This window comes from Meleagris gallopavo, chromosome 10 (genome assembly GCF_905368555.1).
Source record: "Meleagris gallopavo chromosome 10, MGAL_WU_HG_1.1, whole genome shotgun sequence".
NCBI lineage: Eukaryota > Metazoa > Chordata > Aves > Galliformes > Phasianidae > Meleagris > Meleagris gallopavo.
In genome coordinates, this window is record NC_139413.1 from 23,374,074 (window position 1) to 23,388,635 (window position 14,562).

The 14,562-nt window shown below is 36.1% G+C and overlaps 1 protein-coding gene across 1 annotated transcript in view; it reads right to left on the reverse strand.

Annotated features, from left to right (window-relative positions):
- Positions 1 to 14,562, reverse strand: part of FAF1 (Fas associated factor 1) — a 144,906-nt gene that overhangs the window by 118,242 nt on the left and 12,102 nt on the right. The window contains exon 2 of the mRNA XM_085231272.1: positions 10,898 to 10,966. Coding sequence (XP_085087398.1) covers positions 10,898 to 10,966 — 69 coding nt within the window. The remainder of the gene's footprint in view (positions 1 to 10,897; positions 10,967 to 14,562) is intronic.

The window sequence follows — 14,562 nt, forward strand, 5'->3', positions numbered from 1 at the left end:
CAAATAACTACAAGGTTCACAACTTATTTAGGAAATTTTAAGCCAAATTCAGTTATTCTTTATTTATGTCTTTTGCTTAGAGACTGTCATGTATCTAAGAAGTGGAATTACTTAAGAATTCAGTAAGTCCAGCATAACCTTATTTAAACTGGCTCATTTTTGACTAGACAGACATCCAGAAGTTCCAATATTACAACTCTGAGTCTCCTTCACCTAACAGTGTAAGTCATACTGAGAATGATGACTAAGAATCTTGTTCATTCAGAGAATGGAAAGACAAAAATACGACATAATACTGGACTGACGAGTGCCAATTACAAAGGTCAAAGTAACAATACTTTTTTCTGGTGTTGGCTTCACAGCAGCAAGTTTCCAAACTACAGTATCAAAATATTAAATCCAGTAGAGCAATAGGAATAATAAAAGGTTATTAAATCCATTAAAAGTTTGGGCAACCCAAGAACTCAGTAGTACTCTGCAGACTAGAATAATTTAAGTGTCAGAAGAATGTTGTGAAGCAGACTCTTAAATTTAAAGCCTTTCCTCAAGGGAATATTCATTGTAATAGTCACACGTATTCAGAATTGACTAATCTATCTTTTACTGGTACAAAACAGTGTTAGAGGGTAAAAAAAAACAAGATCAACCTTTTTTAATAACCTGATGAAATAACAATGTTGATGACTTCTCTCAAAACACAGACTTATGGTACTGACCATTAAGAAAATAATTAAGCATATCTCATGCTATCTCTCATCCTGAAGGGAGGAAATTATGAAAAAATGCGTCATTTAAGATAGTACAAACTTATCTCCTGAGCTTAAAATACTCGGTGGTTATCAGTAGGATTGAAAATAGACCAGATTTGCTAATGATACTGTTTAGAAGCAGAGGTTTACACAGATCAACTGACTGCATGCACAAACCAGGCAGGGAATTCCTTCCTCTTCATGAACTCCACAATTTACAAGTGATGCTTAGATAAATTACCTTAAGTGCTGAAGTCAGGCCCAGATGAGCACAGCCAAAGATTCTCCCAGCGGCTGAGACGGGAAAAAAGCTTCCTCAGCCACCTCTTTTCCCCTCTCTTTCCTAGTCTCCGTTCCACACAACAGTTTCGGCTGACAGATACAGACCCTACCACATCCTTTAAAACTTTTCATATTCAGATTTCTACCTCAATGAAAAGCAAGAGCAGGTAGGATCCAGCCCAAAATTACGGATTCTCTTCAACGTGGGCATTTTCCTTGAGTGAAATGAAACTTGGGAAGTATGACTCAGGATCAGCTTTCTAAAACTGGATACCAGAAAACATCTCTAAGAAGAAGACATCAAGTTGCTCAGGACATTTTCTTCTAATTCTCTGGTATCCCATCAGCTTGACACAAAAGGATTGACAATTACATTTTTTTGCTTTACTCTGTATTAAGTAATATAATACCCTCATGATCCATATCTTTAATTCCTTCTATGAACTTCAGCTAGAGCTGTCTTTGATAAATAAATTCATTTATTACATCTCTCCCAAATGTTACATGTCATACTCTACATTTGTTTTAAAATGCCTGGGAGAATACAGAAACAAAGTTCTGCACTTTGTGGCTAACCTAGTCATCTTGCATTTTCATCCTATATATATTTAACATTTCTCTGACATCAAAACAATTTCTCTCAAGCCACAAATTCAGAAAGTTTATCCCATGCTACTTCCTAAAGACAGTTCACCATCTCAGAGATTATGGTACTAGCAGATTTCTGGAGTACATTTAGAAATATAACAATAAATGTTTTTGTTGTTCCACACTACATATATATCTAAATACTTGATTGACCTTTTCATCGTTTAATCCTGTATAGATTTATTTTTCTGTCTGATAACAAAGTGAATAGAACACCAAATCATTTGTATAAAACCTCACTGTAGAGGCAGACACAACAAGCATTTAGTGTTCTGTACCAAAAAAAAATTGTTAACTACTTTGTTTTGAAAATGTCAGTGTCAATAAGTATTTGATCAATTCATCCTAGTTGAGGATCTGTCAAGAGTGCCGAATTTAGGAAAAAAAAAAAATAGAACAGTGTCAGGATTTATTTGTTCATTTTGACCACAGAAATAACTCTTACAGTGAAACACAAGATACTACTATCTGCAAACTTCAGTAGTAACAATAACCATTTTCATAATGCTCCTCTGTTGGAAAATGCAGGATTTTTGTTGATTAACAGTCTGTAGAACTTATCTTGCTATTGCCACGTTTTTAACAGATAATGCCAGATGTAGTTATGTCAAAAATATCTGTTCTGACCTCCTAATGCTACAAGTTCAGTCAATTCCATAAAAGTTGTATGTATATAGAAACTTCTTCTGTCATCTGATTATAACCATAGACAGTGGAATATTTGGGAGCAAACAGGAAAAGTTTTACTCACCAACACTGACAAAACCATACAGCAAGTACTTGTCAAATAAAGCACGCAAATTGGATTAATAAAATGAAGGCTTACTGAAATCAGCTGTAATACAATCATTTCTTTCTGTTCTAATACACTGGGAGTGTATCACGAGACTCCCGAGCAAAGAAACATGGCTTCTACCCAACTTAACACCACTGCCTAATCTTGCCTGTTACACGTATGTTAGCAATCTGTCATCCTAGATGTGAAATTCTGTAAAACGTTCCGCACAAATATAAATTATTTTAGACCAGACACTTTTGCAGACAAGATTCACCATCACCCTCCTACACAGACACTTTAAAACTACTATTTTAACAAGTAATGACTGTTTTCGGCTCAAGTTACAAAACCTATCATTTTTTGGATTATTGAATGAATGCATTAATATTTAAATTTTCTTAACAATTACTTACTATGCCCCAGCAGTAAATTAACAGGAGCAACCTCTACCTTTGTTACCATTACCAGGCTGTACAAAGCATAGAAAAGAGTGAGCATTTTCCTGCAGTTTGCATTATACTCCCTGGCATTTCCCCAGCTTTGCGAGTCTCAAAGTATTTCCAAGCGCTAGACGTTAAGTTACACCCACAGTTCTTACCAAATGCCAACATTTGTCCCCATCGTGGTTAAAATTTAACCAAAAGCTGTAATTGAACTACAATGAAGTGTCTTTCTATGCATTCTGCTTTATTTCAGCTTGCTTTCTTTATAACAAATATACTTCATGAAGAGCTGTGAAACAATAGAATTACCAATAAAGCAAAAAATTAACATTTCATCAAAAATGCCACATGAATATATTCATACAGATGATTCACATCATCAGCAAGAGAGCGAGCGCTGAAATAGTTTGCAGTTAGCACTCTAGATGTGGTTTCCCACTTTTCCCCACTTCTTTGGTGGCTTCAACAAAACTTGTTCCTGTAGCTCATACAATATGCCGAAATGCACTAGGAAGCCTTTCAACAGTTAGATATACTTCAATAATCCTGGGGGAAAAAAACCACACTTTATATGGTCCTTTAATTGTATACTGTCATTGCATAATTCCACAAATAAAGCTCAATCTCAATAACAGATTCACAAATGGATGCATTTTTATGGTGTAATGAAAATAAGAAACATGAGCACATAAGTAAAGAAGCTTATATTGATCAGTATCAAAACACTATTGTCAACAGAAGAAAAAAGGAAAGAACCTACACCAAAACTATCTATTTAAAAATCACATATATGGATGGGAAAAAGAGTGGGTTATGATATATCTGCTGGTTTCTGACACAAACACACACACTTTGGCTCTACTGATTAATGCCACACATTTTTACGCTAATACTGCTTCATAACTTCACAGAAACAAAAGCCTATGCTTGATATCAAAGCATATTTTGTTACTCCTTGAATCACTAGACAACAGGGGAGACAGATAAAACAAAGGCTGAGCCTGAAAAAAATCTGTATTCTGAGCTCCCACACTTCTGTCCCTCTCCAAATTGTTTTATGTAAATTTGGATGGCAACACTAACAGGGAAAGGTTGGGGATGGCTACTCAAAGATAATATACTTCTTTTACTTTAAAACTGCTCATTGTTATGATATGCTGATTCCCAGCGAGTCTTACAAAAATAGATTGCGGATGAAACCTCATAACACAACACGATTTTAAAAAAATCCTGGAAGCACTGTATATAGAATAAGGTTGCTTTTACTGAAAAGGCATAACAACACAAAACATCCTAACAGATTCCAAATTACTCTTACTGTAGTCAACAAATAGCTTAATCATTATCAATAATAAAGAATATTTATGCAATATTTAGCTTATTTTGGAAGCCAGAAAATGTGGAGCTCAAGTATGCAGCATATAGCTCATCTACAGTGTTTCAGACTACGTTTCAGACAAGGCTGTGTTTCTGGCACTGCACAAACCAGGTCTTCCAGGATTAGATAGTTTATTGAAATAAAACTCGGACAGAACAGTTAAGATACTCAGTAGTAAAATATTTGTATCATTTTTCAAAATATCCCACTCTGGAAGTCTGGTGGGTCCAGATGACTCCTAGCTTACCATGGTCCAGTCTTTCACATTAAGGTTCCCTTGCAAAACAGCCATAGAATCTGCAGACGCTGGTTCTCAAATTAAATAAATTACTTCATTTTACTCCTACTCATACATTCCCAGCATGATTTCATGACAGACTAATTGCTTGTCAAACACACATTTAGAAGATGTATGCAATTTTCAGTTCAACTGGTTATAGAGTAATACACAGCAAACTACTTTCACATATCTTAAAACACCAATTACCATCCACTCAACTATTAATATACTCTAGAAATTTGCTCTTAAATTGCAATGTTTAAGGACAAATTAATGCTAAGCAATCTGCACACAGGCTGCCAAACCAGAGGTAGAATCCTCTGAAAATAAGTATTTGTGAAATGTAAGACAGGTGGGTAATGTATGCACACAGCTAAAGTAATACTCAGGCACTACAGTTTTCTCAGGTCCTGATTTTTATGGTTTAATCAGAGCACACACAAAAAATTATCTACTACAAGAAATAGAGCTTTTTCTTCATGAAATAAAAACAAAGTTTTCTAGTTCCCTTGCTTTCACGACACAAGACAAAGTTCAAGGAGCTCATTTATTCAGTAATTACATTCTATCTATTTAGAAAGAAGACACGTTGCCTACATGACTTTACAATGTCAATGTGAACATGTCACCTAAAAAGGTCTGCTCAACTACATTTCTGGCCAGATATTAAAACTTAAGTTTAAATTAAAACTTCTTCAATGCAGCCAAAGCAGTTAAAATGCAGCAATAACAATTCCTTTGTTATGCTCCAGTGAATTAAGCAGGCATTTCCTATTAGAAATATTAAATCACTAGTAATGAAACAAATCAAATTATTTTAGATTAGCATAATCCCTTTAGTGCCTAGGAAACTGACAATTTGCCAGTTAACCATTACATTTGCTAAAATACTGAAGGGATGGAAGGTATAGATCTCTCCACATATACTGAGAAAATATTACATTTTAACAGCAAGTAGAGGGTACTGATTTAGAAGACACTCCATCCAAGGTTTGACATCTATGTTACAGCAGTCTTACCCTATATTAAATACTTTTACCCTACTACACACCCTTCTTCAAAAAGTAATGTGAAAATTAGGCCCTTCTGCTGAATGAACAAAACTGTAAACCAGACATGAAACAGCACTAAAGAGAACATGTTTAAACCCATGACTCTGAACTGCTTTACATAAAATTAAAAAGCAAGAACTACTTCATGAGAGGTATCCGTTTTCATCCTTCCAAAAAAACTGCCTTCAAATTGGAGGTCAAAACAATTCACATATTTAACCCCAACTCTTGGTCTCCATAAAGTTGTAAACTTTACGCCCCTTGCCTCAATCATGGTAGATCAAAGTGATTCTTAAAAAGAGTTTATCCCCAAGAAAACAAATAACTGTACAATGTTAAAATTGTAGCAGTGCCTTACAAATAGGAGGCAAGAATGAACATCACTGAAAAACACCAGATTTCTGGAATGAAAGCTCAAGTCTTCTCATCCACTGAAGCTTCCAAGACCTATCCCATGTACGTCACAGATGTTTCAACAGAGCATTTACAGAAATTCAAACTGCGTTCACAAAATCCCATGCAGACACAGAAATTTACTTAGAGATGGGAAATAGTTTGTATTTCTAGCTTTCACCTGCCTTAAGACCAAAAAAACAAAGACAAATTCAAGAAACCAGATGTCCCCCTAGGTCTAGTATACGACACAGCTATTAATTGCTGGGGTGAGGAGCATTTGAGGAAGGTTTGAGGTTTTTTTTAATACCTGAGTAGTCACAGGCAAGATCTATGGGAACCTAATGAAGTTTTGGTATAAAAGACTTGAAATAAGGAAAATAAGTCTGTATAGAAAGATTTGAGAACTGAAACAAGAGGAACTATTCCCTTTCCAGCCTCTTCTTCACAGGGGGAACACTGTGAAATGAGATTCCGGAGTATTTATACTGTATCAGCTAGGGCTTTGACTGCAATTTAAACAGGGTTCCTAATTAAAAAAAAAAATTCAAAAATCATGTTAATGAGGCCAAAAGCCTCTGGCAGAAGCAGCTGGGATTTGGTTGTACCAAAGAAACTGGGCTACCACGTTACTGTCAGAGGTGAATCACATTACTGAGCTGACAAAGAAACACTCTTATTCTGCATTCTGTAAACTAAGAATCTTAATTGTCTCTCTGAGCATTAGTTGTTGAGTTCTTTCTATGTATTTTTTTCCTTAATAGATGGAAGTGCATATCACTATATAGAAAGCAATACCATGTTTACAGCTACCTATACATCTGAGCATTCCACAGTCTACAATGTAGAAAATATACAAAAAGGGAAGAAACATCTGCTTTGTATGAGATTTAGGCACTCAAAAGTAAATAATAACAATGGATTTATTAATCATGCTTCAAGAATAGCTGGTCATCTTTGCCAATGCTTCACTGCACAGAACTTCCATAAGATACACAGCATTCATATGAGCTTACTCAAGGATACAGAAATGTCACTTGGAAGCCGCAAAACATGGAAATACAGAGAACAAGAAATTAAAGGGATCCTGATGTAATGCACAATAAATTAAAGACTTCCAAAAGGGACTTCTGTAAGCCTTTGTAAAACAGAAGCTTATATACAGTTTGTCTTCTACTACAAGAGCTTAATGCTGCACAAGAAACTTGCAACTCCTGCATTTCCTGGAGAACAGGCACCACAGTTCACCAGCAGGGGTAAATGCGATGAACACCATCACCATCACATGTAGGCCTGGTTCTGCAGCCGCTGAAAAGCAGGCAGCTCAAAATGAAAGGAGCTGACAGGCACATGACAACACTGCCCCATGTTAAGGGAAAAGAAATGGCCCTACACCAAACAAATCACCTGATTTCTGGGTGCAGTCTAATTCCAATCAATTTTTAAAAAAAACAGAGATACATTAATGTTTCTGCAGGGCAAATCAGTTGGAAAAATAAAACAGACAAAAGTCATCGCCAGTGTTTTAGTTCTTAACAGCTCGTACTGAGATTTACTACACATTATAACAAAAGAACTAAGTTAATGTTTAGAAAATAGCAAAAGACATAAATAATGGACTGTTGCTGATTGTCAAGAGGGAGATCATCTTCTGACCAGGAATTCCATCTTAAATGGCATTTCCAACAGAAACAGAGAAGAAATATTATAAAGCCCTCTCGCACCTTTCTCAAGTTTTTCTTACTTTATTACTTTTCTCTCCAAAGGACATCACACTGAAGAAAATACAAGAATAAATTGTAAACAAAATGCGTATTTCCATTAAAAAACTAAGTCAAACCAAACAGTCTTCTGTATAAGGTATACATTAAAACGAAAACAGAAAACCCTACAGTTGAGAGTAGAAGCTTTTTAAAAACAGATGTTCAAAATATACAATTTTCTTGTTCCAATACACAGAAATGTTTTTTTTGTCAGCTGATTCTTGGAAGCTATGTGAGAAAGGAACTGCAAGTCATCACATTTCCAGGTGCACTGAACTGCTGGTTTCACTGAAATTATACTGTGCTTCAAACATGGAATAACAAAGCTAAGCACAGTAGGAAGGCACAAAGGCCATTTTAAGAGTTTATTTTAAATAGAAAACAGATTTTTGTGAGGTTGTTTTTTCTTTTAATATTTTATTATACACACAATGTTTGTAGTGAAGTGAACATGGGATAACCCCACCTTATTTTTGATTAAACTGATTTTACTCTTAAAGTGTTATGCCAAGCAATACCCACATCACCATATCTGTTGGGAAAAAAATGAAACAACAACTGAAGGAGTAACAACAGAAATGCTAATATGGAAAAAGGTAGAAAAAAAAAAAAAATCAAGCACTAAATCCTGTTCTTCATACAAAAAATCTGATCTTACTAGGTTTTACGTTCTAGGATATCAGGACAGCAGAGTTACCACATATGTAATAATCTCATGTACCTGAAAGTCCATATCACATAGGGCCAAAAGCAGATTAGGAATTTCTGTATTAATAGATTATCTCTCTTAAATATATACTATCAGAAACAATTCAGAAAGGACATACTTGGGATTTATTTATTTTTTTCCACAAAACTTCTGTAGCATTTCATCATTTGGCCTTACATAAGCCCAGTAAATAGGTTACAGAGCTCCAATATATTAAAAAAAAAAAAAAAAAAAGTAAACTGCTATTTGCAGAAGACCACAAAGGTCAAATCATGTGCAACAGAAGGAAAGCAGTTATTGGCAAGATTAGACTTCATGATCCCATCAAGCAATTTGTATGTTGTTACTGCAGGCAAATTCCTCCGCAGCAATCTCATTACCAATTTGATTTTGAGCACCTGAAACCTAGCAATACAATGTTTATGAGTGGCAGCTTCACTTTAAACAGCTACAAACGTGATTTCAACACCATAAAACATACACAACTCAGATTTAAATCCAATTTGTTTAGTCTAAGTGGAAGACAATGTCTCCAAGTATCCCACATTAATGGAGATAAATGAAGACTGGGGAGGCGTGAAAATGACAGAAGTAGGATCTTTACAAGTTCAAAAATTGTTGATGTTTCCATTCTCAAATGAAAAGAAAAAAATAATTCATAAGCATTCTTAATTAAAAAAAAAATAAAAGGTTGCCTTTTAAAAAAAAAATAAAAGAGCAACTAAACCAAGAAAGAATCATAGAATTGCTCAGGTTGGAAAAGGCCTTAAAGATCATCAAGTCCTACTGCAGAGCTCCTTAGAGCTCACTCAGGCTTGGATTGCTGGTTTGTTTTGTTTAAAAAGGTAAGAGCTCGTGTCCAAAAAAATGCAAAAACACAGCAACACTCACTCAAGTTACAGGAAAGAGATGGGTGACATTTTAACCCTTGTACTCAAATCTACTAACAGGACCAGGAAAAAAAAATAATAATAATACCATGAAGAAAATAAGCAGTAGGAATATTGCATCAGGACAAACAAAGAAGTTCTCAAAGCTACCTAAAAATACAATATTTGTAGTGTGAGGCTTCTTGCATATACATTTTCATATTTTCCATCTCAGCTGAAAAGTTTCAAGACCTTTTGGTTTAATCAAAAACAAAGTATTCCCTCCTCCCCAGTTTCTTGGCACTTGTTCCATACTTGATTACTGAATCACAGGGCAGAGAGGCACAACACAAGCACAGAAATACCTATGCAGTAAGCACATAAAGGATTACTATTTTACAGTTTCATTCTACACTTTTAAAATAAGGAGTCCTTAGGTTTCTTATCAGTTGTGAACTTTTTTCATGTGCTGTTTTGATTTTTGAAATGCTGAAATCCCTTGTTTAACAACATGTTTAATTCTCTCAAGATAGAAACTCCTTGTCTTTTTACAGTCTGTCTCCAAATTTCATCTTTCTTCTTCACTCTTCTGCATAATTTAGCATCCACTCCCCTTTCTAAAAGAAGTCTGCTCTTAGTAAGAGAGAGCCAGTGTTCTATTAATGACAGGAGCTTAGGACATTTTTGTCAGTTTTACCCACTCCAATTCATTTTTTTTCTTCCACCACTTACCATTCCCCTTTTGTAGGCACTATCCTGAAGTACCTCTTATACCCTTAACCTTTTTTCCTTTCTTACTTTCCTTGCTTTTTTAAGCATGCATTTTGGGACATTACTTCTTTCCCTACCACATTTTACTTCTAGATCATTCAATCATCACTAATAAGATGAAGAATGTAAAGGTATTGGCATAACTATAAATACTTCACTCCCTTTTCGCTCATTCTGGAGTCTCAAAAGAAAATAAACAATAAAACAACTCCTCTTTATTGTTCTTAACATTTTTTTCATCATAATTCTCTCATTCAGCATTATCTGCGATCATTTATTGTAATGCATATAACTTTACAATTTACAAGCCCCCCCAAATCCTACCCAACTGATTTAGTGCATCACATTAAGAACCTTACAACCCAGAAAGAAAGCATAACACTACTCCTTGCCTTCATATAACAAATACTTTAACTTGCAAAACAACCCAGCCCACACTGTGTCACAACAAACTACTATGACTAAGGATGTTTTAAATCGTACCATTCTGCCAACACACAGTTGTGCTTTCCTGTTTAAAAACATTAATGACTAAAATTTAAATGTACACTTTTGCATATGGTTTCTGGTACGTCACAGTTTCATAGCTTAAAGTTAATACTGGACAAACTATACCAAGCCTTTATTTTGCAATGTCATGATACAAGCAAGAACTAGAAAAAAAAAAGCCTGCACATAACTTGCTTGCCCCAGCCATACAACTCTGAAATAAAGACAATAGCTGTCTCAGCAGGATGGCACACCACTGTTCATCTGACAAGTCATTCTCTTAGAATACTTACCACTAAATCCCAGTTATTTTGTTCAAGCAAAGTTATAGCTTCATCGATATTTTCTATACCAGTACAAGCCTAGAAAGAAAAAGAAGCAGTAAACTGAATTAAAAGCATTGATCAAAGTAAGCATGAGTACTTAGAATTAATTTCAGTAAATGACAGGAAATGTATAGGTTTTTGATTTCTGCCAGGAGAGCTTTAAACACCACAGATTTGAGTATAATTCCCTCTTCCACCAGAGGACTCTTGTGTAGCCTTGAACAAGCCACATAAGGAAGCAAGACAAAGCAGTTATTTGCAAAATTAGCACTGCAGTGCTGTCTCATAAAGGTGTTTTGAGCATTCTATGTCAGAAATTCTGAAACACTCATGCTCCCTTAAAAGGGACCACAAAAATATTTAAAATGGTAAGTCTGGGGTGGTTGGAGTACTTTGTCTCAAACCAAAACCAACTCTACTGCCTCCACCAATACCTTTTACCCCTACGCACTGCGGGTGTTACATAGCACTGCTAGGCGGAGAAAAAGGTGGCAAGTGAGATTTTTTGTTCAGTCTAATACGGGTGAGGAACCTTGTGAAACTATTTAAAATGAAGTCTATGTAATGAAACATTTACTTTCAGAAAAAATGCCTGAGTGTTGTGCCAGCACTATACTCTGGCTTTATGTAGTTCAAGTAATCTAATACAACAGCAGTGGTAAAATCCATCAAAACTGTAAGTTGAACTCAGCTCCAAATGCAAGAGAGCATCTTGCTCATCTTTCACAAGATCTCAGCCATGATTGTGTTCCTTCTGTCCCAACATACAGTTACGTAACACTTTTATATAAATTTCTTTTTATATATAATATAAAATAGGGAATTTTAAAAATATAGTTTAACAGTAATAGAACAGAATCAGATAGCAGGAGAAAAGATTCCAAAGACTCATTGCTTTCCTTTAAGTATTAAAAGAGAAAAATGGCAGGGAAGGGAGCACAGAAACAAGTACTTAACACCATCAAGCCACACTGAAAGTGATCCTGACAGCTCTGCTGCAATGTACTCTGACTATGATAAACTTTCACCAAACTGACAGTCTGAGGTTCCATTGGCAACAATGTGAAACACACTTAAAGTCTGGACTTTTAACAAACAACGTTGAGATTTCACTTTTCAGACTGACTACTTTTATTAGTTTTGTTAGGTGCCAATAAAAGAGAAACAAACATTTTGGAATTACACCAATGGAGGAATGAAAGCTACTGATTAACGTAAACCACAAACATGATGTTTTGAAATCTTCCTTAGCATGCAGTAACATCACACTTGCAGCAGACTATGACTTCAGAAAAACCTTTCAACATGGAGGAGGAGAATTGATTCCGACACTACAAGCTGTCAAACACAAATTTCCATCTCAAGTCACACTCCATCACTGGTCTAAAGATGAGGAAGAAAATTAAAAAATAAAAAATAGTTTGTTTCCTGCGCTATAAACTCAAGAAAATCTTCTAGTTTGAACCTCAACTATTTTCCTTAAGGTGAAGCACCCAAGACAAGGCCTCACTGACAGCCATGACATCAAGGGCTTCTGGAAGGCAGGATGAGTCCCAGCACAGTCTGGCTGACACCAGCTTTTGTTTTCCTCTGGAAGATAAGCATAAGGAAGCAGCAGGTTCTGTGAGCCACAAAATTAATAAAGCCTGACTCTTTACGGGTTCGTCTCTCATTCCTAATTACAAGAGCTGATTTAAGCTTTTCCAATGACTAGAATATTTACGAAGTCTTTTTTTTTTTTTTTTAATGGACTTATTTCCATGTTACCTTGTTGTATTTTGATTAAATCTGGAAGAATTTAATTGGCATGAGTACTTGGGTTCAGAAGTTATTTATGAGGACACCTGGGCACCATAATCTCATATGCATTACTTCTTCAGGAAGCCAGACTAAGAATCACAGGGCTAACTGCTTTACAATACATAAAGCATGTGTTTTATTCATTCTTATGCCTTTCATTCTACCCAAGCAAAAATTCAAATTAAAGAAATTGAATTCTAGCAGTAACAGGAAAAAAATTCAAGCCACTTGGAAAGTATACAAACTCTGAAAAGCAAAAGCATACCTTTGTTATTAAGTTAACAATAAGTTAGAAATACAATGAGAATTTTTTCCCCTTTAATTCGGAGATTAACTGATTTTTATTCAGATTTATTTTCATAGAAGGCATTAAGTATCTCAGCAGAAAATTCCTACCAGCAAAGAACTAAATCTAAGCAACAACAAGCATGTCCTCCAAGTAAAATCTAAAACTTAAACAAATGATCGCAGTAAAGGTAAAACCTTCCACATTTACTGGTTTGCAAACATTTATACATCAAAAAGAAATCCAGGAATTTAACTGAAGGACGAAGGGGAAGAAAATGTTAGGAAGAGTGCCTTCTCTTCTCTGGATTTCCTCTAAATCTAGAAGTGTTTTTGCCCTTCATAGCAGCTATAGCATTTTTGCAGAGACTCAGCAGTCTCTCCTGGGTTTTTCAGACCACACAAGAAGAAAATGAATGTGAAAAATGAATAAACTGTTGGTTTTTTTTACGCACAAGAACAGATTTTGAAGATAAAACTCCTGAATGTTAAAGTAACTCTCTCAGCACCTTGCTTTTCCAGACCAGGTGTTTTTATCAGCCAGATTTAGACTTGCATACAGTAAATCTCTGCAGCTCTTCTCCAAACGTTTTTCACATTGCTTTACACCTTAACCATCACCTTAATTACCGATGGAAAGCTTACCCATGCAAAGTTTCAGAGCTATCCACCAAGTGGCCTATCTTTTTTTAATTGGCAAAGTAATCTGAATCACTGCTAAATAGGGAAAAATAAAGTAATCATTTGAGGAAATAATTCAACCGAAGGGCAGACAGTTCCAGGCATCCAAGACAAACCCAGGAGGTGCTTACAGAAAGCTATAACACATGGCAGTAGACTCACTCTTCTAATTCCTTGCAGGGTGGTCTAACCTTGGCAGCTCTAACAGCTGCATCTGGATTTTGAGAACCTCTGTGACCCCCCCCATCTCACCAGCCAAGGCTTTAGCCCACCTCCACATCTCAGGAAAACAGCTGATTTTCCCATCTGGCGGCAGCTGCTGCTGAAAATGCTTCTCCTGCACCTGCCACAGAGACCCAGGCAATTGTTACACAGCAAAGCTGGAAGAGACAACTGGTGCTCCCAGCACAGAGAGCCGGGCTGTTACTTCTGCAGAAGCTGGGAGAGCAGCAAACAGCTGTTGCTGGCTCAAATACAGAGTTAGGCTACTGCAGCCCTGATAGATAGCTGGTGGCAGTTGTTGCACAGAAGCTGGGAGCAAATGGTATTTGGCAGCCAGGCGGAACTTGCTGTCCCTACTCACCTGTGGCCTCTCCTTCTTCTCATCAAGACACAACACAACAGTCAGAAGTACCCAAAAACCAGGGTCAGCTTAACAGCCAATAACTGGAGTGACTTTGATGTCCTCCTCTCCCAACGATCTGTTGAACAAGTCTTTATTTCCTTTCTATGGAAAAGTCACTATGTTTTCCCCATGCAGGGAACACTTCTGCACAAACCCAATCTAGGCGATATGCTCAAACACTTCACACAAGGGGTTCAGGACCATTAAAAATCAGACAGACAGATGGCAGAGAACTACATCA